The 24,420-nt window shown below is 38.7% G+C and overlaps 1 protein-coding gene and 1 long non-coding RNA gene across 25 annotated transcripts in view; one reads left to right on the top strand and one right to left on the bottom strand.

Moving 5' to 3' along the window:
• The first annotated feature begins 808 nt into the window (after positions 1–808).
• On the top strand, positions 809–9,787 carry LOC145555120 (uncharacterized). The gene is made up of 3 exons (XR_014091205.1): positions 809–7,183; positions 8,458–8,532; positions 9,103–9,787. It is a non-coding gene; the product is annotated as an uncharacterized LOC145555120 (long non-coding RNA).
• A 63-nt stretch (positions 9,788–9,850) lies between these two features.
• The window catches only part of kcnma1a (potassium large conductance calcium-activated channel, subfamily M, alpha member 1a), a 166,117-nt gene continuing 151,547 nt past the window's right edge, over positions 9,851–24,420 (bottom strand). For 17 of the 24 annotated variants that reach the window (XM_081616491.1, XM_081616490.1, XM_017308918.2 and 14 more), the window contains 6 exons: positions 23,164–23,294; positions 19,929–20,123; positions 19,381–19,499; positions 19,060–19,284; positions 16,733–16,761; positions 9,851–14,403 (listed from right to left, as the gene is read on the bottom strand). In XM_081616491.1, coding sequence (XP_081472617.1) covers positions 14,252–14,403; positions 16,733–16,761; positions 19,060–19,284; positions 19,381–19,499; positions 19,929–20,123; positions 23,164–23,294 — 851 coding nt within the window. In that variant the 3' untranslated portion in view covers positions 9,851–14,251. The remainder of the gene's footprint in view (positions 14,404–16,732; positions 16,762–19,059; positions 19,285–19,380; positions 19,500–19,928; positions 20,124–23,163; positions 23,295–24,420) is intronic. The other 7 variants (XM_081616496.1, XM_017308935.2, XM_081616497.1 and 4 more) reach the window with 1 other exon arrangement.

Below are 24,420 nucleotides of genomic sequence, written 5' to 3' on the forward strand. Positions count from 1 at the left end.
TTTTGAACAAACAAAAATTTCAAGGGAAGATTTTGGAAATATTGGCATGGAGACACTTTTTCAAGAATATCCAGAGGAAACAAACCAAACTGTAACATAAAAGTTTTTTCTCACAATGATTATCTTGCAAGACTCCTTATTTCATTAAGAAGTAAAAGTATTTTTGCATCAACTACTAAACCAATGTAGCTTGACAATAACTGAAAAAGTAATTTATTTCAGTTAAACGAGTCAAAAAGTGAACCTCTTAAAGGCTCCCCACGTACAAGGAATCTATTTCAAGTTTATGGGTTACAGGTAATAAAAACTCCGAAGCTCATTTACCCAGAAATTTTGGCCTACTCAATCACCTGAGAGAGAGACGATTTGACAAAAGGCTGAATATGTTGTATCTCGTTTCCATTAACTTTGAGCCACAGTCATCAAAATTAACCAGAATAACATTCTATGTTTCGCTTTATAAACCCAATAAGTCAAACTAGAAATTTAAACAGGGCCTGTCAAATTGTGCCCGTCAGTTTGAAGCCAGAGTTCTCATGCTAATAATTAGCATCAATGCTAAAGTAAGCAACAACGTACTCAACAGCATGTGGAGAGTCACAGGCATGTTGAGTAACATGGACTTACTCCATTCAGTATGTTAAAATTAGTGTATGAGCTAAAATTTGCTAAATTGTTAATGTTAACATAAATGCTGCTAGTGGCATGTGGGTTATCAACAGCATGTTATCTTATCTCACACACACACACACACATATATATATATATATATATATAACATCCTATGAAACTAATCATGGACCCTCAGTGTTGTGTGACCTGCAGCAAGAGTTTTTCATCCTGTGGTATTACCTGAGGCTCTCTCCTAGGGGTCCTCTGGAGGGCAGCCTTCTAAAACCGCCCAGCTTGGCCTCGGCAGATGACGATGACATATGGAGGAAGTCAGGTTTTGACAAACAGCTGTGAGTAATGGTGGGGAAAAGGTGTGGGAGATCTGTCTTAAGATGTGGAAATCTAGCCTGCCTTCCCCTGGGGTATGGCTAAGAGCAAATTAAATCCTTGAATCATGAATACTCTAGAGGTAAAGGGAGTAATGTATATACTGCTGCCAATATTTGGTTTTCTTGAGATAACATTCAGAGGTTCGGGGCTCATGTTTTAAGAAGGGTTTCTTTATATGCAGTTTGATCTTTCAGTCAATTACAGATTTGACTTTGTGTGGAGTTTCCAAATTAGGATGGACAAAACTTAGGTTTGTTCACTTTTAGCATCTATTGTCATGTGTTGAAACCCAAGTGGTTAAAAAATGTGAACAGACCTTCAAATATTTGGAATAGTTTATTTAAACATTGGGAACATTTGGCATCCTATTGTAAATCAACACATGAAGAAAATTTAACTACACTTGAAAGAGAGAGATGGGCAATATTTAGGTATATAAAATATTGTTTTTCAGTTTGTAACTGAAAACAAATAACTTAAAACACTTAAAACTTAAAACTAAGATAAACAATGCTTTCCTGTTAATCACTATATTTTAGGCTCCACATTTTTATATATTTTTTTACACTGCTCATAGGTAACTGTTGGCCAGCTTTGATAATCCTGGAGCTCATCACCAACTGGATGGTTCAGTATATTCAGTCTGTCTTGGTTTAGTTTCCATTTCTGAACATTTGAGATCATTTTAGAGGACCAGCCGATTTCTGACTCATTGTATATATTTTCCCAATTGCTGTTCTTCTGTGCTGTTTCCAGACAGTACAATTTTACTCAGTTTTCCAGAGAGCAAAGCATTATAAGCAATGTACACAACATTAATTATTTAAGCCACATTAGGTTTTGTTGTTCTTTTTTTTTTTTTTTACAGAATAAGCATCTCTACACTACTTTTATGTGGGACACACCCCTTTCAATTATTTATTCAGTTGTAGACAAGCAGCATCATCCCTGCCATTGTTGTTGGGCCTTTTTTATTTCCCACATGTAGACGTAGTTACTATTAAAAATGCTAACTGATTTGGTAAGTGATGCTGGGCTGCTGATACTCGAGAAACAACTATGTTTTTGAATTTGCCTGTGTTTCTCATTGAGCTTCATTAAATGCAGGTCTGTCAATAAATGGTTACTGAGGACATATAAAGTTTGATTGTTTAGCACTCTCGTCTCCAACCTAAGGCAACTTCCCAGTGTGTTTTGCAGAGTTTTAGATCATATCAGACACTTCTCTGCACCTTAAAAAAGGCTGGATGATTCAAACATTAATTAGTACTGAATTAGAAAACCTTATCGTGGGTTCAGCTGGTGATTCAAGCTGCTTACGTTGCACTTATTGTTCTTTTGGACAAGTTTCAGCTGTGAGGTCACCATGACAGATGAAGAGCAAAGGAAGTTGAGAATAATTTCAGTGAAATCGTATATGAACAAACACTTCAAATCATTTACCATTCCAAATATGCTTGTGGAAATGTAATGAAGTAACAGAAAACATTGATCTTCTCACAAGAGTTAGTTGGAACGTCCCTGAGCCAAAGCTTTATTGGTTTTTATGCTTCTCATCTTAGCATGCGTAGAGTTCAGTTGTTAACCTTCACAGTTCTGAAATGATTTATGTTCTTTTTTCTGTTCGACGGGCTGAGAGGCCTAACCTTGTCTGTCTTTCCAAACATATTGATCAGCTTGTGAGAAGAGATAGGTCATGAGACCAAGTGCAAAAGCTTAGCTACAATTAACTGTCTTTGCTCTAATAATATGCAAATATTCCAAAATAGGAGAAGTTTCAGACTGTATCTTTATTTCATGACTGACAGTTACTGATGGCTAATAAAAAAAAATCACTATAGTGTTTGCACCAGCTTATTTAATAAGTCAGTATGCTTTACTAAAATGAGGATCTGCCACATGCAAGTCTAGCAACCTTTGACCTTTGTCACATTCTACCATGTTACAACTACAAGCTATAATGTATTATGTGAAAGAGGCTTTCTGGTCAAGACTGAACCTTTTGGCCTAAATGCAAAGCACAATGTGTGGCGAAAAATCCACAGAACTAAAGAAAATCTGTTAGAGGTCGAGTTACGTGTCTGTCAGGCTCTGTTTTGTAAGAGACAGCAAAAACCCGAGACTGAGGTGAAGATTCAGCTTCCAGCAGGAGAACAACTGTAATCACAACCAGAGCATCAATAGAGTAGTGTAGATCAAAGCCTATTTGTGTATTAAACTAATCTAATCAAAGCCCAAATCTAACTCCTCTGGAGATCAACACCAAAGTGTGTGGTTGCTATGTGACGAATGATGCAAATGTGAATAAAAAAGTTCAAGCTGTGTACACAGATATTAACACACTCACTGTTATTGAGTGTGTTAATATCTGTCTTTTGGATAAAAATAAATAAAAATCCTCCCATTAATGATAGGAACTTCACCAGAAGAAGACATTCGACTCAAATTACAAATGGCAGAGTCAGGCAGAAAAAAGGAAAAAGCCAACCCTTGTGCCTTTGTTGTTCTGCTTTAATTCTGTTAATCGCCCCAAGGTAAAGATTAGCTGCTCTTGCCAATTTAATTCAGCCTCAAATGATGTTGCTACAAGGTCACTACTTCTTTTCTTCATCTCTTATTCTTTCTTTTTACTCTTCCCCTTCCTTCCTCCTCCCTCTTTCCTCCATCCCACCTAATACTCTCCCTCATTTCTCTTTCTTGGCGAGCAGGATTGAGTTGTCATGTAGTTCTAATAGGCAGCACGGGGAATCATTAGTCCACCCCAGCTCCCTGACTGATGGGTATTTCACTCCAATCATCTGAGTACAGTGCGTGTGTTTGTGTAGGTGTGTGTGGATGGAGAAAGAGGGGAGTGTCTGGCCTCCCCCTCCAGCACACACACACGCACACGCACACAACCACACCCACACACACGCTTTCTGCCACGGACACCCCCGCCCACCAGCATTTCGTCCCGCAACGTGTGCCTGTTCTATTGACGGTGTGTCAGAGCTGAGGAGAGATGTCTTAATCAACTTGGACACACTGGGCATTGATTTGACAAGCTGCTGTAATGACCTTCTTGTTTTTGTAAAGGATCACTGTTTATCTGGGCCGCAGCCGATGCACGGAGCATGCCTCATTGTCATGGAAACTATTATCATGGATTCGGAACGATGCTCCGTCTTCAGATCTCTCCCCTCCACTTCTCTGTCACATAAAGAAAACAAATTGTAACTTTCACACGACGCTGCAGATGTTGATACAGTTCGAGGTGGCCTGCATGAGTGTTTGTTCGTGATTGAGATGTTTAACGCTTCGAGACACAAATTGTCAGGGGTCAAAAGGGAGATGGTGTAATTGGTGTCAACATCTTTCATGTCAATGTTATGGAAATCATTACAGACGGAATGGATTGGCTGAGCAGGCTCAATACTCCCTTGACGGACGTTACATTCACTTGCCTCTGAGCTCTTTCGGCAAATGCTATTAAACATTATAGCTCATTGATTTACTAAATGACCCTTGAGTACATCTGAAACTTTCAGCATGAGTCAAAAATTGAATTTTTAAACAAACATGGTCCTGTGCGAAAGTACTCAAACCCATTAAAACATCGTCAAATTTTGTTAGAATTGCAATCGCATACTTAAATGTCTTTTACTAAGATAATATGTTACACCGAAATATGCAGAACATAATTTTGAAGGGTAATGAAAGTAATCAATCATTTTCTAAACTGTTTTACATTTAAATATCTAAAAAAAATAAAGTAAAACATGCGGCATGCATTTGTGGTCACCTCTCTGAGTCAATACTTTTCTGAAAACCTTTTATTGCACCTTTTCAAATGCATTCACCTGCGTCAATTTTAACACACGAAGATTCTTTATTCCAGACTTTTATTCCATTGTTGCTCTGGTTGTGTGTTTATGGTGTTTATTCTGCTGAAAGATGAACCTCAAGTCTCAAGTCTGTTGTAGTTGTTTCTCACAGGATTCTCTGTATTTAAATCCATCCATTGTGCCATGTCTTCTTGAACAAAATCACCTCCACAGCCTGACGCTTCCACTACCACGCATCACAATATCACTAGTGAGTTCAGGATTATGTGTCAAATGTTTGGAGGCAGGCCAAGCAATTTTTTTCTAAATGTCTGCTGTGTGTCATACGTGTTTTGTGTCAAAATGCACAGAGGCTTTCTATTACTTTCTTTTAACAATCTTGCAACTCCTCCATAAAGGTTTTTGAAATGCTTGTTTTGTGAAGTGCTCACCTACAACATGTTTCATAGATAGTTTCTTTAATCTGAGTTGCAGATTTCTGAAGCCCACTCACAGCTACGCAAATGATGTCCAAGTCATGGCAGATAGTAAAATTATGGAGTGAAGCTCAGCTGGGATCCATCTACCATTCAGTTGAATAGCAGATTTTGTTTAGGGGTAACAGAGTAAAAACCCTTTATAGCATTTATTAAAAAAAAAAAAAAAGTTAAACACATTCTCTTTTCTTCATCAACTTTATAATTGCTGCCTTGTGGTAGTGATGTAATAAAATTATAAAATTACATTTGTAAGGCACTGCAAGCAGAAATATTTTAAGCCATAAGTTTATGGCTGATTGGTTTAAGTCTCCAATGTTGAAGGCGAAGAGAGACACAATCCTTTCCGTGTTTAGCCTGGCACTGCACCACATGGCTCACGACCACAAACTCTCGTTCCTTTCCTTAAAGAAGAAAAGCAGACGAGCTGATTTGTAGGGATCTCAGGTTTCGAATGCCGTCAGCTTCTGTCAGGGCAATCAGCAACTATCAGCCTCCTTGAATGGCCCCGCAGCAGACGGTAAATATTATTGGCATCCTGACACCCTCTCGCCGCAGCGAAGTGTGTAAAATTGTTAATAAGGGACATGATGGGCCCACTGCGTGCCGTCCTGAGAATGGAAAAAGCTCACTCTTGTTGGCAATTATCTAAATAACAGGATGAGGCGAGTGAGCACAGGTGATTTAAATCCTCAGCTGAGTGGTGGAGAGCTTTGTTTTGGCAGGAAGGAAGTGAAGGAAGGTCAGCGGGGTCGCATGGTAAATGCCGTCCTTGTGCTTTATTCATGTGTAAAACTTCTTGTAAAACACGCAGAGATCCTTCTAGGCACTGTTTGTTAAAATTACAGAAGATACAATTTATGTACAGTACCAAGGTACTTTAATGCTTGAGGGCTATTCAGCGTTACATATAGTAGTAATCTCCAAGATAATAAAAAAGCAAGGCTAAAGGTTGTTGGAGGTGTCAGCTTTAAGTGCGGTTGCTTGTTTACTGAAATCCGCTGTGAGAAGTTATTTCAATGCCTCCTTCTGAAAGTCTCAATGTGACACTGTGATAAGGCAGCCGCTGCTCTGCTCTTTGCATAGAACAGGTTGGTCATTATTTCTGAAGGCATACTATCTCCAAGTTGCAGCAGGACGCTTTGATGGCAGAATAAAGTACATAATCGTAAATGTTTATGCTGGTATTTTTCACTGTATGATTACATTTTTATGGGCCGTGCTCTGATAGGGCTTGTTTTCCCTGCCACCGGCAGAGAAATGAGACGGGGGGGGGGCCCGCGAGGCAGCATTTCTCCTCTGCTTTATGGCGAGGGAGGATGCCTCGAGGAGGGTCCTGTTCGGCCTCGTTCGGTAAACACACTGCCGAGCTAAATGGCTGATCAATCAATTTCAGCGGGATCGATCTGCATCAGTTCTGCTTGCATGCGCACACCCGGAGCCACTTTATTGTAAATCAATCATTTTGAAAACATCTCACAGAGGGGGCCTGTCCTCACTAACAAGCCATCAATTCCAGCTGCCTCGTGTAGCACCCCCTTATCAGGCCCACAAATCAGCCGCCACACTAACATCTGCTCCATTTTCATCGCATTCTCACCCCACCTCACTCTGTCTTTCAGACTTGCTCTGTCCTCTCCGCTTGCCGGATTTTGATGGTGTTGTCTGGCAAGAAGCGAACAGGAGAGGCTGAGAATCTTCACCACACCACTTAAGATAACCCAAGGGTAATAGTGTTTGCACATTTGAGAGAGAAATGAGGACAAATGCCAGGGTGGGTCATACGTTCTCCTCTTGAGCAGCTGTTTGACGTTGGAGTGTGAAATCGCACACTTCAGCTCAGGAGTATAAAGGAGGAGGAGGAGACCAGGGTTCAGAGACGTAAGAGATGTCCTCTGATTTTTATATATATTTTTTTCATTTTATTCTTTTTCTAACAGCCAGGTCATTTCAGCATGCTTAAAGGATTCCTAATGAGATATGGCAGTTTTGGACATTGTAGAATAGCTTTTCAAAAGTGTAGACACCTCTGTTTATATGGTGTAAAGAAAGGGAACCATGATCAATCATGTCAAAACTTTACCTGCAATGTAGCATGTGTTCATACTGCAAAACAAATCAGGTTTGAGAATAACCTGGATGATTAAATGCAACACACTAAAAGTATCACTTTGTTGCAAAACATTTTGAGCCAATTTTAGCTCAAGAAAATTGAGCTAAAACAAGATGTAATTGTTGGATGCAATTATACCTTCAATTATAGTGAATTTGATTACCCAGAAGTAAAGTTTACCTGTCATAGTAGAATTTTCCTCATTTGTATCCCTTAGGGTTAGGGTTAAAAAATAGAAATTACCTTAAAGGCATCAGCCAGGAGAACTGCACTATTTCACATGCAAAGCTCTGAAGACAGTCATTGATGAGTTGAGAAAACAGGACAGAAGGATAACAACACGTAAAATGCTGCAGACATTTTTACTAAAACTTTTGGAGCATGGCAAGCTGTTTATTTTTCCCAGAGGTGGGTAGAGTAGCCAAAAAATGTTAAGTGGCACCAAGTCAAAATGTGGCTGACAAACTCCTACCTAAGAAAAATTAATGATGAAATTGAAACAAAGTGCTTAAACTTAGTTTAATGGAGGGCAGTGGATTATTTAGCATTTTTTTATTTTAACGATACATCGCGTGTTTTCAGGTAACACATGATATATCTCACATTATGAATGCTTTAAATATGTGAAATGTTTTGAAATGAAGAAATGCTCTCAGTCTCAGAACTTTACATCACAATAAATGACATTTTTAACAGAAGTAAGTAAAGGCTACTTCCTTACTTACTTCTGGGAGTTACTGCAAGTACAAGCAGATTATTTGAGGTGCAAATCTGCTCCTGCCACCGTTAAATGTCCTTTAACTTTAGCGCTGTCTAATGATACTCTTATCGCTGCAGGCTTTGCTTTGACATGTTATTGCTCTTGCGTGGCGAAAAGAGGATTATTTCCTCAATGAATCATTTGCTCCTTGAATAACTGTATCTGCGGGCAGAAGCAACATTAAGAAGCTAAGCATCCTGATGTAATGCACATTCACAGAACTGATAGCGAGATACCTCCGGTGATGTCCTTTGCTCATCTGTGGTTGTTGTCTCCATGCAGATATATGAGCCAGCGTGGACAGAATACTACTCCCACCCATCACCGTGCATGCCCACCTGATTGACAGCCTGACAGGTGAACGTGATGGAGCAGCTAATAGCATGTCAGCAAATATAAATCAAGAATAACGCCAGAGCCAATGGGAAAGCGGATTGGTGGTGCAACCTGAATGGTGGGGTCAGCAACTTTTGGCAGGGGGAGCAGGAGGAGGATTGATAAACTACAGTGAGCATTAATCTGAGTCTGATACTCAAGGTCAGGGTCTCCTTCTGCAAATGTCTTCCTGCGCTGTTTGTGCAGCACAGACTATGTCCTGATAAGACATACAAACACACACAGGTAGAACTATTTCTCTTACCAAAATCCTGATTCAAGCCGCTTAAAAACAGGCATATTACAAATACCAAGTCCTAGTGTAATACTTCAGTAATGCCAATGTCATGCAGACAAACACCAATACTTTCATTAGCTTTGTGTACTGTGTACAACTGACAGGGCTCTGGATTAATGTTCATGTAAAAACGTTTCCAGACTCTTGTCTCTATAGTTTTAATTCCAGTCTACTGTTGGATCAATGGGGATAGCGGGAAATGAAAGGGAGTAGAAATACAAACGTTTTAACATTTTCTATTTTTTTCCCCCCAGACTGTGGAGAAACCCTGAACTGGTGCGTATGTCATCATCTGCCGTATGGATTAAAGACCCTGACAATAAGTACTTACTTGAAATCTTGGTAGCTTTTGAGTCCAGTTTAAACACAATGTCAATATTACATCTACATACCGCTGTATTATTGAAAAAACTCAAGTTCTGCTTTGACGTGAAGCAGTGTGTGTGACACATAGATAACTTGGCTTGTAAAATATTTCAGTGAAGGTTCCAGTTAATCCTTAGTGAACACAATTTATGTAAAAGGTTGTTCTCCTGACCACTTTGCTTTGAAATATGTAAAATTTATTAACAGTGTTTCAGTCACTTGAAACAAGCAGATGACTAAATCTGTTTTACTAAGAACTTTAATGTAAAGGTTCAGGGAAACTTTGGAAAATAATCTGATGGATTTATAGAAGTTTTTTGCAAGTGCTGCACATAAAAACAAGCTAACAATTTTTGAACTGTTCCCTGGAGGGGGAGGCCCATTATAATAACTACGTAATTCAATCTGGTGCCAGCAAAAAGCAGTGTGATTTTATGTTTGGAACAAGATGTAACATACGCTGAATAAAAGAATTCACACCCCTTTTTCCATAAATATATATATATATTCTGTGCACCAAATATACCTCTATTCATTTGCAAATGTTAGTAAATTCCTATACTATGGTCCCTTCTGTGTAGAATAAAATGGAAAGAAAAACTTTCTGCCAAGAAAAAAAAGACAGAAATCCAAACCTTAGAACACAAATACATCCATTTTAATTTGAGAAAATACAAAAAGAAACCATGTACAATCTATGTACAAACTTTTTGTACAAGACAGAATATTTATCAGCAGATTATATTTGACAGAGTCAGGTAGATCAACTCAGCACCATCAAATAATCCGTTTATCCTTCATATCTAAAACACATCCAAACTAAATAGAATGCTATGTCAGACTCCTGTATGCTGCAATGACAATATGTCAACAACTCCTACCTGGGATAATCAACAGTAATATTCTGAAATCTTCCTGAAATGATAAAAAGCAACATTTATTTGGACAAAAGTGCTGAACGCAACTTTAATGTCTTATTAAGACTTGAGACCTACCTCCGTTCCCCATCTTATATATCATATCTAGTACAATCTCCTGCAAATAAATTATACCCATCTTTTACGACAAAAAAATAAATAAAATAAAATAAAAATAAAAACAATAATACTGAAAATAAAACTAATGCAACATACCACATTAACATATTCTTTGATCTCAAACTGAAGAAGTTGAAAACCATAACATCTACGGACTTGTGTGTGAATCCTTCAGTCATCCATATCTCACTGCACACTGTGACGAGACCTGCAGCAGAGACGATATGCATGATTTGACCTCCGGGGGTTCCAAGTTCCAACTCCTACTCTCTGCTCCAACCGCCTGAATGCCACTTTTCGCTTTAGTGGGACTTAATTCTAGGCCCTTCTTCTGACCTACTGCACTGCCTGGCACTGTACTGGCATGGAGGCTTTGGTGGCTTGGATGTTCTCCATGTCAGTACAAGACTGTTTCTCACAGCACTGGGACTAGACTGGATGACTGAAGGATGCTCGCTCAAACAAAAGATTCATGGCACTTCAAAAAAAAAAAAAAGGTTTAGAGGTATACAATACAAAGACATTGCTAACAGTGTAGGAAGAAGATACATCTTAATCCAGTGTTGTTCATAACGCTGGTTTGAATGACTTGCATGATGGGGGGCTCAGGTAGAAAAAAGCACAGTCATTAAGTATATGGAAAATAAATTCATGTGTTGTCAGTTTGAAGCATTAAATGCCTTAAAGGTACCATGTAAACAAATCAGAAGCAGTTGTGACAGTTTGTGACAGATAATGACAAGCTGACAAAATGGAATGTAAATCTCGGATTATAACAAAGTAAAACCCAGGAAAGCTAACAATCTTCTCTCGTTTGATAATCATTGCTGAATTGGTGCTACCTTCTATCTCGGATGTTTAACCACATCTTACTTTTCCTTAAATAGTCTCTGCATTCTTAAATAAAACCCAAGATTTATTTTTTTTATTTATTTTTTTTAATTCATAAATTTGTCAATTCAGTTTGTGTCATTGTCACATTAATAATTTCTTAGCATTCAGGCTAGCAAATCTGCTATAAACATCCCAATTCTACAAATATTTTACTCCTTTTTTTTTTTTTTAAAGAAATCTATTTGCTACAATGTGTGACAATGATGTAATCACAGTTCCAAAAGTTCACTTCAGGACAATGTGTATGAAGCGCCATTATAGTTAACACCCAATAGACAAACACTTAAGCTCGGATCATTTTGTTTGAGAAAGACGTGTGCTCTATATCATGGGTTGAGTTTACACAAACATATTTAGCACAATATATATTTTTTTCCATATTCCAAAAGGGTCTCCTATGTTTGGAGTTACTTTTCCTTTACAGTCTATAGAGAAGAGAATCACTGCAGTAAACAAACAGCATCTCCCAGGCATATGTATTTATTTTTATTAAATTATTTTGTCTCATGAAAACACTAGCACACTGTGCTGTAATTTTCGCATCTTCTTTCCCCACACTAGAGACCTAATTTAGGTCAAACATGTTTCTTGAAGGTCAGTTAGTTCTGGCCTGGACACAGTGGGAGCAACTTCATCTTCTTTTGACTCTTCACTCCAGTTGCTGAATTCCCTTCCTCTCCCCCCTCCCCTCCAAAACATAATTCACCTCCACTGACCCTTACACTTGATTTCATAGACACAATGCACCTGAACTATGCGTAAGGTGAGCTCAAGTTCATTTCCGCATGCACTCAGTGGAGCCGAGCTGTGAGTTTTGTCTGCTCCGGAGCGATGCAGTCTGTTAGTTAGAGGGTGCAGCAGGTGACGGAATTAAATAGATAGTGAAAATAAATAGCGCTTTTTAAATATTTTTTTTAAACTCAATTGATATGTTAAAGATTTTGAATATTCATCTTCCAAAGCAATTCCTTCTAGATTATTTGTTAGAAAAATAAATAGAAATCAGTTATGTTTATGGTATAAAATTAAGTTTAAATATAGAAATCCACCACCACATTTCTAGAAGGTCCACAACAGCTGGATTTGGATCTACAGGCGTAAGCAGGTCAGCATTAAGGACACAAGCACATCTTCAATGTCCTTCAATGCTGTCTGTGGACTTGTTGCATTTCCACCAACTATGGTTGAGTCTTACAGGATAGAGCGCAGCTGGTCTACTTCTGAAACTTTTGAGGGATGCGACATCTGGATTGGCTGCAGAGAACATCCAAGCTCTCAACTGCCTCTGCGCCAACCCTGTGCCAGGCAGTGTCTCAGATCAAAGAAGGGCCTATTGATGCCCACTATTATGCGCTATGTGGCATTTCCTGCTACAGAGACCAACTTTAGGGTGAAACAAGGAAAAAAAACATTCAGAAAAATGCAGCACTGTTCTTTTTGATCCCTAGTCTGCCGCAGATGCCACGGCGATATGTTTAGGAACGCCAGTCAGCTGCCATTCATTGCTAGACCAACCATAGTTGGGGATGTTTCATTTCAACTTTAATGCAACTTGACTAATTGTAGATCCAAATCCTCTAGTTTTTATCATTGTTAGTAGCTTTACTTTAGTACTAAGATCATACATGCAGTTCCCTCCAGGCTGCACCAATGCATACATTGGTGCAGCCTGTATGCATTGGTTAGGGTGGATGCTTTACACTGACACAGGAGAAACAAGTGGCTGAGATGCACACTTTTACACACTAAACTTAATGGATGACGGATAGCGCAAACACTATAGTGTTTGTGTTATCGGTTATTGTGTTATCGGTGGCGGTTTTTAAAGTGGACCACGGCCCACTGCGCAGGGCAGCAGAATGCCACCAAGCTTTTTTGCGCAGCGTAAATAGAGTTAAAACACACTTTACAAATGTCTGATGTTGGTAATTTAAACATTTTTGTTTGATCTCGACTGGATTTGTTGAAAATCCAAAATTCCTAGGCTGAATTTGCTGAACAGTAAATGTCTACACTGGACAGAAATTCATTGAATACTGCTGAAATATTCTGTTCCATTTTCCTTCTATTCCTCTGAGGATCCAGACGAAGGGGCTTGCCTAGGGTACCATTTGTATAGGAACCGCCACTGTGTCCTATAAACAGGGATTAGGCACACATGTGAGGTTGAATGTGAATCTCAGCCTCGGTATTTGACATATCTGCAGAAAACACATGGGTACAGAGTTGTCTTTCAAGGAAGCATGAACCTTCATTGCACCATTCTCTGAGTTAATAGATTTCTGCTTTGCAAGGTGATTATGTTCTGCAGGGCTGGAATGCTCTTGCTCAAAGTGATGATTCAAGGTAAATCTGCAAACCATAAGTAACAACATGATGGATAACAACCGAAGAACAAGATTAGTATGCATCCAAAGCCCAGCACCCCTTCCCTTTCTTTTCTTCCTCCTTCCTTCCATCCATATGCAAATCTCCTCCGAGACAATTTGCTGGCGGGGTGGGGTAGGGGGGTGACGCTTCCAGTTGTTCTGTCAAAAGAAGCCTTTTTTTTTCTGGTTTTAGTGCAAATAGAAAACAGAAGCAGACAGAAGATATGATGACGATGAACCCAGCTGTTTTTTACGCGACGCATCTGGGTTGGATCTTTGGGAAATGATATTGTCAGCTTATCGCTTGAATCCTCATTCTCCAATAACTCACCACTGCCTTAATCCATGGTCTTGTGAAGAAGTGAACTATTGCAAAGAATAACAGGAAGTACTTTTTTTTTCTTGTCAATTCTTAAAATAATTCCAAAAAAAGTGCTAGAGGGAAGGGGCTGTACAGTCCTTATTTGATTGTCATTATGTACATCTTTATGGATACATTTGTAAATTAAACAGAGTCCAAAGTATGGAATTAACATTTAGGGTATACACACGGGACGTCCCTTGTCCGTGTTTCTGTCCAACCCTTGACTGGAAGAAAGAGTGAAGAAAAATGTGTGTCAGTCTTCAATACCCCCATCGGTATTATCGTCACATCTCCACTGGTGATCTCAGTTCGTCTCTTCAGACAGAGCGCACAGATGTCTGGCGAGTAAGCAAAGAAACACTCATGCCCCTGTTCAGCATTCATCTTCAACTTCTCTGATTGGTGGAATCAGGCTACTGGTGGATTTGTATTGGTTGACTTGGTTGGCCATGTGAGTGCTCATGGGCTTGATCTGAATGTTCCTTGGGTAGGCATTTTCCGGTTCATCTGTAAACCATTTCTTTTCTAAAGGGAACAAGGCAGAAGAGGAAGAAAACGTCGAGTTAGCTTGGAAACGTTTGCAACGTCAGGTTACTCACAACCAAAATGCCTCAGTTTAAGTGAGATCAGTATTGGCATGGCACTGTTTTGCGGTTAATCTCAAAGTGTAAGGTATGAAAGCCAATTTGAAGTTCACACAGTGGCATACATTTTCAATACATCTTTGAAAGCATGTGAAAATATCCATTTTAGTTGGATAAAAGACAGTAATAATATTGTTGCTTCAGTGCTACAGAGTGAAACGTTTGGTTATGTGTACAGGCTTTAAGACATCCATCTTTAAGAGATTTTGGTTTCCACCAAAATATAGAACTAAGAATAATGTTTTAAATTTATGTAGCAAACCTCTTGCTTCAAGAAGTTTAGGTTGTACCATTACAGAAATGTATGTATTGTTGTAGAATATTGTGGTAAATATAGTTGTTGCAGAGTTTTCTCTGTTTTTAATGTTTGTCACATAGTCCCAACATGTCTGTGAGCTTTAACATATTGATCACCAAGATCGACTTAAGATATCGTAAGCAGCAATAAAAGTCCATCCAACTGTTTAAGAATATCAAAGCCTACAAAACCATTAGAATATACTAAAAGTGTTTACCACTACACTTTCTGAGCACATGCCACTAAAGCAGAGAGACTTGAAGTCATTAGAAAGACCTCCATTTCATGCTGTTTATAAATTGGGCATGGTCAGGAAGAATTTAACCTTGTATTGTCTTTTGTGTGTGTGTTTTTTTTTTTTTTGCATATAACTAGCTGGAAGCAAAAAGTAATAGTATACCGACACTGTGGTTAGTTAATACAAAAGAAATCAATTGAGAAAAGCTAGTAGGAATGGAAACTGTTGAAGCAAAATATAGTTTGGAATAGTGTTGCTTCTCAGGGTAAACAGCCCAATTTCTTTTAGTAGGTTTTCTGCTCTAATGCAACCAATTACCATGGATAAATTATTTCAACAGCTTCTACTAAGCCTTGCAAAAGCCCTTTGAAGCAGGGAAACCTGCTACACTTGCAAAATAGTTTGCCTCAAAGAGGTAGGCCCAGAAACACTGATCAACATAAGCTTATCATAATCGCAACTCTTTAATCTAAAACCAATTTGGAGTTCACAGATTTAACAAAAATATTTATTGTTTTAGAAACACATTTTCCATGTAAGTACATAAGTACATTTCTGAGGTGAGTGAGGAGTGCATTGCCAGTTGTCAGAAGTTTGTAAACCCCTTTCCACTCCTCACATCTCCCTTTCTGGTTTAAGTTGCAACGACAAATTTTAACTTTCCTAGGTGGAGAAATGTGTCTGTCTGTGTGTGTGTTGGCTTGCATGTGAGAAGATTCATTTGTGAGGTTGCGTGTGTCTGCGCGTGCATCAGCAAGTTTAAGGCTGCAGGGCTGTGTGTTAGAGCACAGACATTTGATGTGCAGAATCGTGCCCGAGGTGAAGCAAGATGTCTGCCATCTCTCTCCGCGGTCCTCTGTTGATACGGTAACTTAGTGATGTCGCCTCTAACCAGCATATCAGGTGAACATGGTTACAAGGAGGAAAGTTACAGACTCATATCCCCCTCTTTAATATAAACTTTAAATTGGTCACACCTCCCACTTTCTCAGTGTGACCGATGGCACAGGGCTGGACACACTTTCTTTTAAATTCTGTGAAACGGTAAGTAAATTCACTACATCGGGGAGGGGGATATATAAATGAGTCTGACCTACATGTGAGTTAACATGCGAGTTTGTGCAGCTTAAAAACTTGTTGCCATTCTGTGCTTTAATTAAACAGTTGCTAGAAAAAAAACAGTATCTTACAACACTGCATGGGAACATATGTGTGACATCTTAAAGCCTGCTACGAGTCGTCTGACAGCATTCAAACAAGAGGGAAGATGCACAGACACACAGACCTCTCACACAATGCAAATCATCCCAAGTTCAAACAAATCATAAAAGGGGGCATGAAAAATAATGTTAAAAAGAATGCATTTCAGAGAAAAAGAATACTTCGATCATCAACTAAGGAAAACACAAAAAAAGTGGGGAGGGTATTGTCTCAGCCTCATGCAGTGTGGAGATGGGCCTGGTCATGGCAGGTAGGAGGCAGGAGCAGCAGCAGACATTTTGCTTTCTACATGAAAGCAAAGCTTAAACTGAGGCATGGTTTGCTCAACATCTGGAGAAGAAAAATAAAGGAAACAAACTCCCCTCGTCATAACAATATCCGCAGGGGACATAGTTATGAAGCAGAACCCCAAGTAAAAGTTGCTAAGTCATGCAGAATCGTTAACTTGCATACCTTGGCCCATTCTATTCATCCTTGTTGCACTTCAGAAAAAGAGGTAAGTATTCTACTGTAAGTAGGTAATATTTACAGTCAATACACAACGGACAAAATGACTAACCACTCTATTTAAAGCTTGCATGTTGTTACTTCTGCATTTGGGCAGTTTAATACATCTTAATTTCAAGATGTATTGAGAGCATCTCGTCTTCACTTTGGTAAATTCTGAGTGTAACCAAAACAAATCTGCATGCTTTTAGTATCTTGTGTCACGGTTTAAAAGTTCAATTTCATATCTCAAGCATAATATTTTAGGGGAGAAAGAGCGGAAAATGAATACAGCACCTTTCACATTTATCTGCACCGCCTGACTTATGGCTTATAATAAATTAATTTCTCGCAGTACAATAGACACAAAATTTTTTCAAAAAATTCAACATTTAACACTGAACATTTATTCAGTGAGTGGACAGAATCTCAATCTACGTGAGATGCTGTCTGATCCAAGACACTGCAACTTGGATCAGAAGTTGCAATGTCTAATTTTAGTGTTAGATATTTTATGTTTTAAATTTAGGTTTTTGAGCTGCTGCTCCCCACTGAGGTAGATTACATGGCACATTAGGCTCAAGATTAAATACTTTTAAATGTTTCCAGACGTTGCCAGTTTGTTAAATATCCAAGTCTCTGTCCTCAGATATTTTTTCCTGACTTTGTCCTCTCCACTGGTTGAATCTCATCCATAAATTTCTACTGTATTAACTCAAATTGGAGCTGTAGACTTTTCTGTTGCGATTTCTGTCGTCAGTGGCGTTATGCACTGATGCCAAAGTTCAGCAGTCCAGACTGAACAATGTGGGAGCACTCGGCAATGCTGTTGAGCAGCCTTTAGTTCAGTCCCATGGCGAATTTTTTGCAGTCACAGCTGAAAAGACACTAACGTACAAAAAACTATTTAACACAAATCATACAGTTTAAAAGATAACTGCATAAAATGAATGTAAACTTCTAAATGTGAAGTAAAAAAGAAATCTGAGAAAATTTTCTTACATTTTTTCAGCATTTAAAAAATTAAAAATAATTCTAGTTATACCAAATGACCGAATATATAAACATTTTATTCAAAATTAGTGCTTTGTTTAAAACAAGACTATGTGTGATTTAATGCAGTGTATGTTAACATCTAGTTTAAAATTTTAACAAGCAGCTACAGATAAGGGAATTTTTAGATACTCACCATTTTATAAGATCAACACACTTGTGCTTTACTTGAATCAGATGTTTTCTAGTCTTTCCAATTTCAGGTTTTTGGGTCACTTCCGTGTTTATGTTCCAGGGAAACTAAGGAAGTAAAGCACTACTAATAAAAAATTATTTATGCTGTAAGCAAATATATAATCTGATTAATTTGCAAGTTACATTCATTTTAAAGGAACTGGTTAGGTCCAGATAATTTTGGCAAAAGTACTGAAAACAAGCATATCTTGTTTTCCAGATATGAAAACTTTACTCAACTTTTTGTTAGTGTGAGATTGTCCTACTTCAATGAAGTATACATTTTTTTTAAAGAGTTATTATACTTTGTTTTACCAGGGATACTAATAAATGTGGAGGGTGCTGCAACAGAAGTAAGAATCCTATACTAAACTTGAAATCATTTTAGAACTGACTTATAAAAAGAATAGGAAATAAAAGCCTTGTTAAACACGGACATGCAAAAAAGCACAACAGATGCACCATGATTGAGAAAATATCAACACTGCTAATGGTGAATGATCTTATGAATAGTAGTATACTGTATCTAAAAGCCAGATTTCCTTTATTCTCAGTATATCCCACTACACATCACAAAACACTACAACCATGATCTAGGAACTGATCATGTGAACAAATAACCACTAAACAACAACTACAAACAGCACAAATACACCAAGTTAGACATGAAACAGCTACACAGAACAGGTAGAGCCAACAACATACTAAATGTTTGTTATGATTACATTTTTACTATAAGCCTGTTTCCAACAACAATCAGTGTCATCCAAGCAAGAAGTTAAATTATATGCAATGCCAAGAATCAATAAGAAACAAGTGTGAACCATTTTTCTAGCAGTTTTATTGATTTTATGTTTTTTTTTTGTCCTGTTATGATCGCTATGATGCGAGAGTGAAAACTGCATGCAGATGATTGTGAAGAAAAGTAAAAACAGCACAAACCACACATTACACTGCATCTGTCATCACAGCCTGCACACAAATACACACAGCTAAAACACACAGGTCACGAGTAAAACACTTAACATGCAGATCGACAGCACACGGCACACACAAGTGGCACCTACTTCTGTTTTTCCCTCGCCTCTCTGCTCTTACTGCTGCGGTTCTGCCGGTTGGAGGGAAGCACCGAGTGCACAGAGGAACTCTTTTTGCTGGAGGAATGGGAGGAGTGGGAAGAGTGGGACAAGCTTGTCCGCGACTGGCCAGCGTTGTGGTCAAACTGCATGAGGCAGAAGATCAGGTCTGTGGGCACCAGCTCAAACTCGTACGGGGGGTTTGTGATCACATATCTGGCCAAAACGAGAAACATCGGAAAGGTTGATGCGCGACTCATTTTATTCCCAATGACGATGAGCTCTGGTGAAGAGAAAGCTCCGACACTGTACCGTTTTGTGCACTGGCTTGGTGTGCCGAGATGAGCATCTCTTAATCTGTAGATCCCAAAACACAGCATGTTGTACGTTTTCAGGGCTTTACAGAACAAGTCGCCGTAGCAGCCACCGTCCTGTAACAACATGCAACAAAAGAAAAGCATGTCAGCTAATGAACTCCTTCATTGTCAGTAAAATTAATCAGCTCTTTATTTGCTTTTTAATTCCAAATGAATGTCAACTTTTAGCACTAGAGACTGCAGCAATCAACAATGTTTGTGCCCCAAACCATAATTTATTCTAGAGGAAAACAAAAATATCTGCAGAACTAGAAGCTCTGAATAACAATAAAACCTTGTAAAACAGGCTGGAACCAATTCACTTGGTGTTTCCTTTGCAGCACTCTTTGTCCTCTATCAAAGTGTTCTCCGCCCACCGAGGCCTGCTTTTCGTGATTACTGTTGCTCGCATAGGATTAAGGACTGCGACAAGCAGAGGCGACCAGATGCGTGCTGCTGGGTAATGCCAAAACGTTGTCATTTCCGCTCAAAGCATTTGCTTACCCCTAAGTCAGCAAACGGGCCGTCATACAGGGCCAGCTGGGCGACGCGACACCTGTCTCTGTTGGCCAGCGTCTGTGGTGTGCTGTAGCCTCCTCTGAGAGCGTTCTCCTCAGCCAGCAGGGCCTCCAGCTCTGGCGTGGCTCCTCCCGTGACTAGTGTCCGGATTAGTGTGAGGATGTTATCGTTGAAGTATGTCTGGAGAGAACACAGATGGGTTTTCTGTTAAAAAGAAAAAAAGAAAAAAAAAAAAAACTCCCCCCGTCACCACTAGAGAGAGGTGTCAGATGAGAAGGGAATAAACCGACAGCCAGTTATGCTGACCTTTACCATGTCTCCTTGCAAAGAAATGAAAAAGAAAAATGAGCTGATGAAAACTTAAAAACATTCCCTTGTGTTAAGTCTGACAACTGAGAAATAGTGAAAAAAAAATTAAAAAGCTTCCCTTTATTTTTTAGGCCACTCTTTGTAGCCCCCAAATCAATTTTGGGTCTTAAATATAAATTATATCCGATTCATATGCTCCATTTAAAAGCCCAGTTTTCTTAGTTCCCAGTCCAAAGTACAACATGAACGCCCATTGAAGTTTAAAATTTTGGGCAACTTTGAGACATACAGTGCTGTCCAACCTCTGTTTGTGAATATTTTTTGTACCACCTAAAATATTTTCTGACTATATAAAATGGACTGAAAAGACCATAAAATGTAATATCTAAAATCGAGGAATTATGTGAAGTGTAAACTTTTAGTATATTTTAAATTTGGAACAACTGAAAACTTGGAAAAGAACGGACAACGTATACAAGCAAATGTTTAAAGCCAATAGTAATAATTTAATGCTGCCAGATCATTAGTGTTGCTTGTTTCTATGATGTTACACGTTACAAAATAAATAATTGATCATTTTTGGTGATTGCCCTTATTGTCAGCATCAGTATTGAAACATTGTGCAACAGATACAAATGCCAGATCCAGTGAGTAAAACAAGGAAACAAGCCCAGCTTTAGAGTTTGTGCAGCATGCAAATAATCAAAGAACAATTTAACAGATATATTAGTGGATCTTGGTCTCAACTGAAAGTGCGTTCCCAGAACCGATCTTACTAAAGGCCCTATTGGGCCAGCGAAGACTCTATTTAATTCATAAGTCAGTCAGATAAAAAAGTTTGAGTTTTCCTTTTAGAACATTATATACTTCAGAAAGTGGACAAGCATTTTCCACTTACCGGCTATAAATTATAGAGCTGGTATTTAGCTTTGTATAACTTAGCATGGATTAGCTTGAGTATATTTCTGAAAGTCCTTGCCTGTTCTTTAACTTCAAACCTCTTAGACCTTCTGCATAGCTCCTTGAAGCTGCTTTTAGCTCAAGGTTAGTTGGTCAAGAAGGTCTTACCTTTAAAGAAAAGGCATAAAACCTTCCATTGATGGACAATGTGTGTTAATCAATTATTAATTCTGGATCACATACAGCAGCCTTGATAAACCAAAACACTTTTACTTACTTTTTAAAAAGGACTTTTACATAGTTTTTTTTTTTCCCTAAATACAAATATTTCTCTGATTTGATGGTGTCCATGGGCATTTTGCACACCAAAAAAGCAAAAGTACTTAAACCGTCACTAGTCTAGTGTGAATGCTGTTCTACACACTGAACAATATCTCCTTTTTCTTCTGGGACACCAGTTAGACTGGCCTCTATAGGTGTCTGGTTCACTTGTCCTTCAAGCTGTTCAGGCCCGGCTTTTTCCTCGCGCTAAGACAGCCGATGTCACTCGACAGCGAGGCCAGAGTGGCAGCGCCTCTCTCTGGGCCCCTGACAGGCCTGCAGAGCTTCATGATGGATGAGCAGTGTCCATTAGCCGGCTTCACCTCTGACCACTTCTAGACTACAGCTGACGCCTGTTTTACTCCCTGCGCAGCTCAGCACCTCTCGGCCCCCTAACCTCTCATTCAACTGGACGACTGCAGGAATTAAGTCATCACACCAGCAAATGGCGAGAGAAAGAATTATGGTTGGTCGTGAGATGGGGGGGGAGGGGGCAGAGGATTTACAGAAGACTTTCCTCCATCTCCTTCGTAATTTTATCTCCACTGGAGCGTTGCTGTTGTCAAAAGATAGAAGAGGTTTCATTTGGTCTGTTATAGCCAAGCTTGTGTCATCACTGTTGCGGTTAACCTTCAACATTCATTTAGAGTTTAAAGATCTAATGAGGTTCTTGAAAATCTAATTTATGATAGTCATGTAAAAAAAAATTAGTTTTAGACATCAATAGAACTGGCAGGTGGATGTGACCAATGTGCTTAACTGATTCAATTACCAAAACTCTTAAACGCTACATAACGTTACATCTTTAATCCAAATTGTATTTATCTCTTTCCACATTTTAGACACAAATAACTCACTAAGAGAGTTTGGATTTCTTTTAGGGTTTTGCTAATTTATATATTTTTTAAAAACAACAAAACAACAAAAACAAGTTTTCACAGCCTTTGCTTTCTACTTTGTTGATCCACCTTTGGCAGCAATTATATTTTCTTGTCCTTTTGAAAGTGATGCCTAGCAAACCTATCTTCAGGCAGCTTCTTCCATTCTTATACAGTTCTTCTCAAGCTCCTTTCAGGTTGGATGAGAGATATCTTTGCACCTATTTTCACATCCCTTCATGCAACCATCCATCCATTATCCCTCCCCAGATTTGTGCCTCAAGACAAAACCTCTCGACTCTGAGGTCTAGAGACAATTCATTTGATTTCATGTTTGGTGTTTGATCTCTGACCTGCACTGTCAAGTGTGGACCTTATACAAACAGGTGTGTACCTTTATATATCAAGTCCTGTCAACTGAATTTATCACTGGTGGACTCCATTTAGGCTGTAGAAACATTTCAAGGATGATAGATGAAAACAGCTCGTCAAAATATTATTAAGCTAAGGCTATGAGTACTTATGTAAATGTGATTGTTTCGCTTTTTTTATTTTTAATACATTTCCAAAAAAACTCAGTGGAAATAGACTAATCTAATACAGCTGGGAGTGTAATGCAACAAAATGTGGACAAAGCAAAGTGCTATAATACTTTTCAGATGCACTGGAAGTGTCTAATATTACTACCTGTAATGACGTTTTAACATGTGTGTCACTTTGAAAGGGCTCTCACAAAACAGTACAAGCTCCAACCTAAACTATGCAGTGAAATGTTAAATCACAGCACTTTTGCAGCACGTTGAAAAGCTCACCGCACTCATCAGCGAGTCGAGTACACTGACAGCGAAGGCGGTGCCGCAGGCGAAGGGCTGAGTGAGGTACAGCTCCGTGTCCGGGTCGTCGTCATCGTCTTGGTCCAGGAACTGAACGTTCGAGTCATTCACTGGGAGACGGGAAGAAAAGCTGAGTTAGACAAGGTCAAAGTGAAGGCCACACACACCAGCATATCTGAGAGAAATGTATAACTTTAGTTTATCTTGCTTTTGGGTGTAAAAGGAAAAGACTCGGGTGTGTTAAAAATTGTGTTAATTTGTTCAAAAGTGATACTTTTCAATGGCCTAAACACTGTGCCCTGAATTAAAAACAGTAGAAAAAAACCATCAAAATGATCAAAACTAAATGAACAAAGACAAGGTGCAAAGCATCTTGTCTTTTTTGGCAGTAGCATAATCTCACATAAAAAAAAGCTGTTAATTAGCAACAACTGTACAAATAGGCAAAATTAAACTATTTTGTTACATTTTCGTTTCCTGTCTTATGATGAAAAACACGCATCACCCTTACTTTAGTAGTATTAGTTTAGTAGTAGAAATATGTCAGTGTCCGATCATATTTATACCCCAGGAGAACAAGAGATCGTAAAATAACATTTCATTAATATTTTGATGAGCTTTAACAATTGAAGATTAAATAAAGTGTAAAAGGTTGAGGTTCAAATGGTGATTAATGGTTTATATGACTAACTTTCTTTAGCTTACTTTCTTTACTGTAAGATCATGCTGCCGCAACAGAAACATGAATTTCTTTGAAAGCATTTAACAAATCTCTATCAGTGGTTTCAGTAAATGTAAATGGAGCTGTATATCTAATGGTAGCTTAGTGCTTGAATGTGAAGGAATGTTTCCTTCACATAACATGCAGGACATTCTCACACACAGCTTCAGAAGTATTTCCTGTACATCATTTTCTTCATACACAGTAGTAACCATTGCAGAAGGACCCAGTCAGTTTTAATGCATTACATTTTGTTGTTCTTCACAACGCCACTCGTGCAATATATCGTAAGCATCGTTGCTCTCTGCAGTTCATTTAATCAAGAGGGATCAAATTTAGCAGGATGTTGCCGGTGAAATCGCTTTGCTGAAGAAAACTTCTCGTCGTAATTTACTGCAACTTCAACAATGGCTATTACGTCACATTTGGACATCGTGCACTTATCAAATCATGCTTTGACTTTCAGAGTTTTCCTTGATGCATGTGTTTGTCACATCATCATTGCTGGAGAAACT

The sequence above is a fragment of the Poecilia reticulata genome, chromosome 15, assembly GCF_904066995.2.
Source record: "Poecilia reticulata chromosome 15, P_reticulata-male-v2, whole genome shotgun sequence".
In the NCBI taxonomy this organism is placed as follows: Eukaryota; Metazoa; Chordata; class Actinopteri; order Cyprinodontiformes; family Poeciliidae; genus Poecilia; species Poecilia reticulata.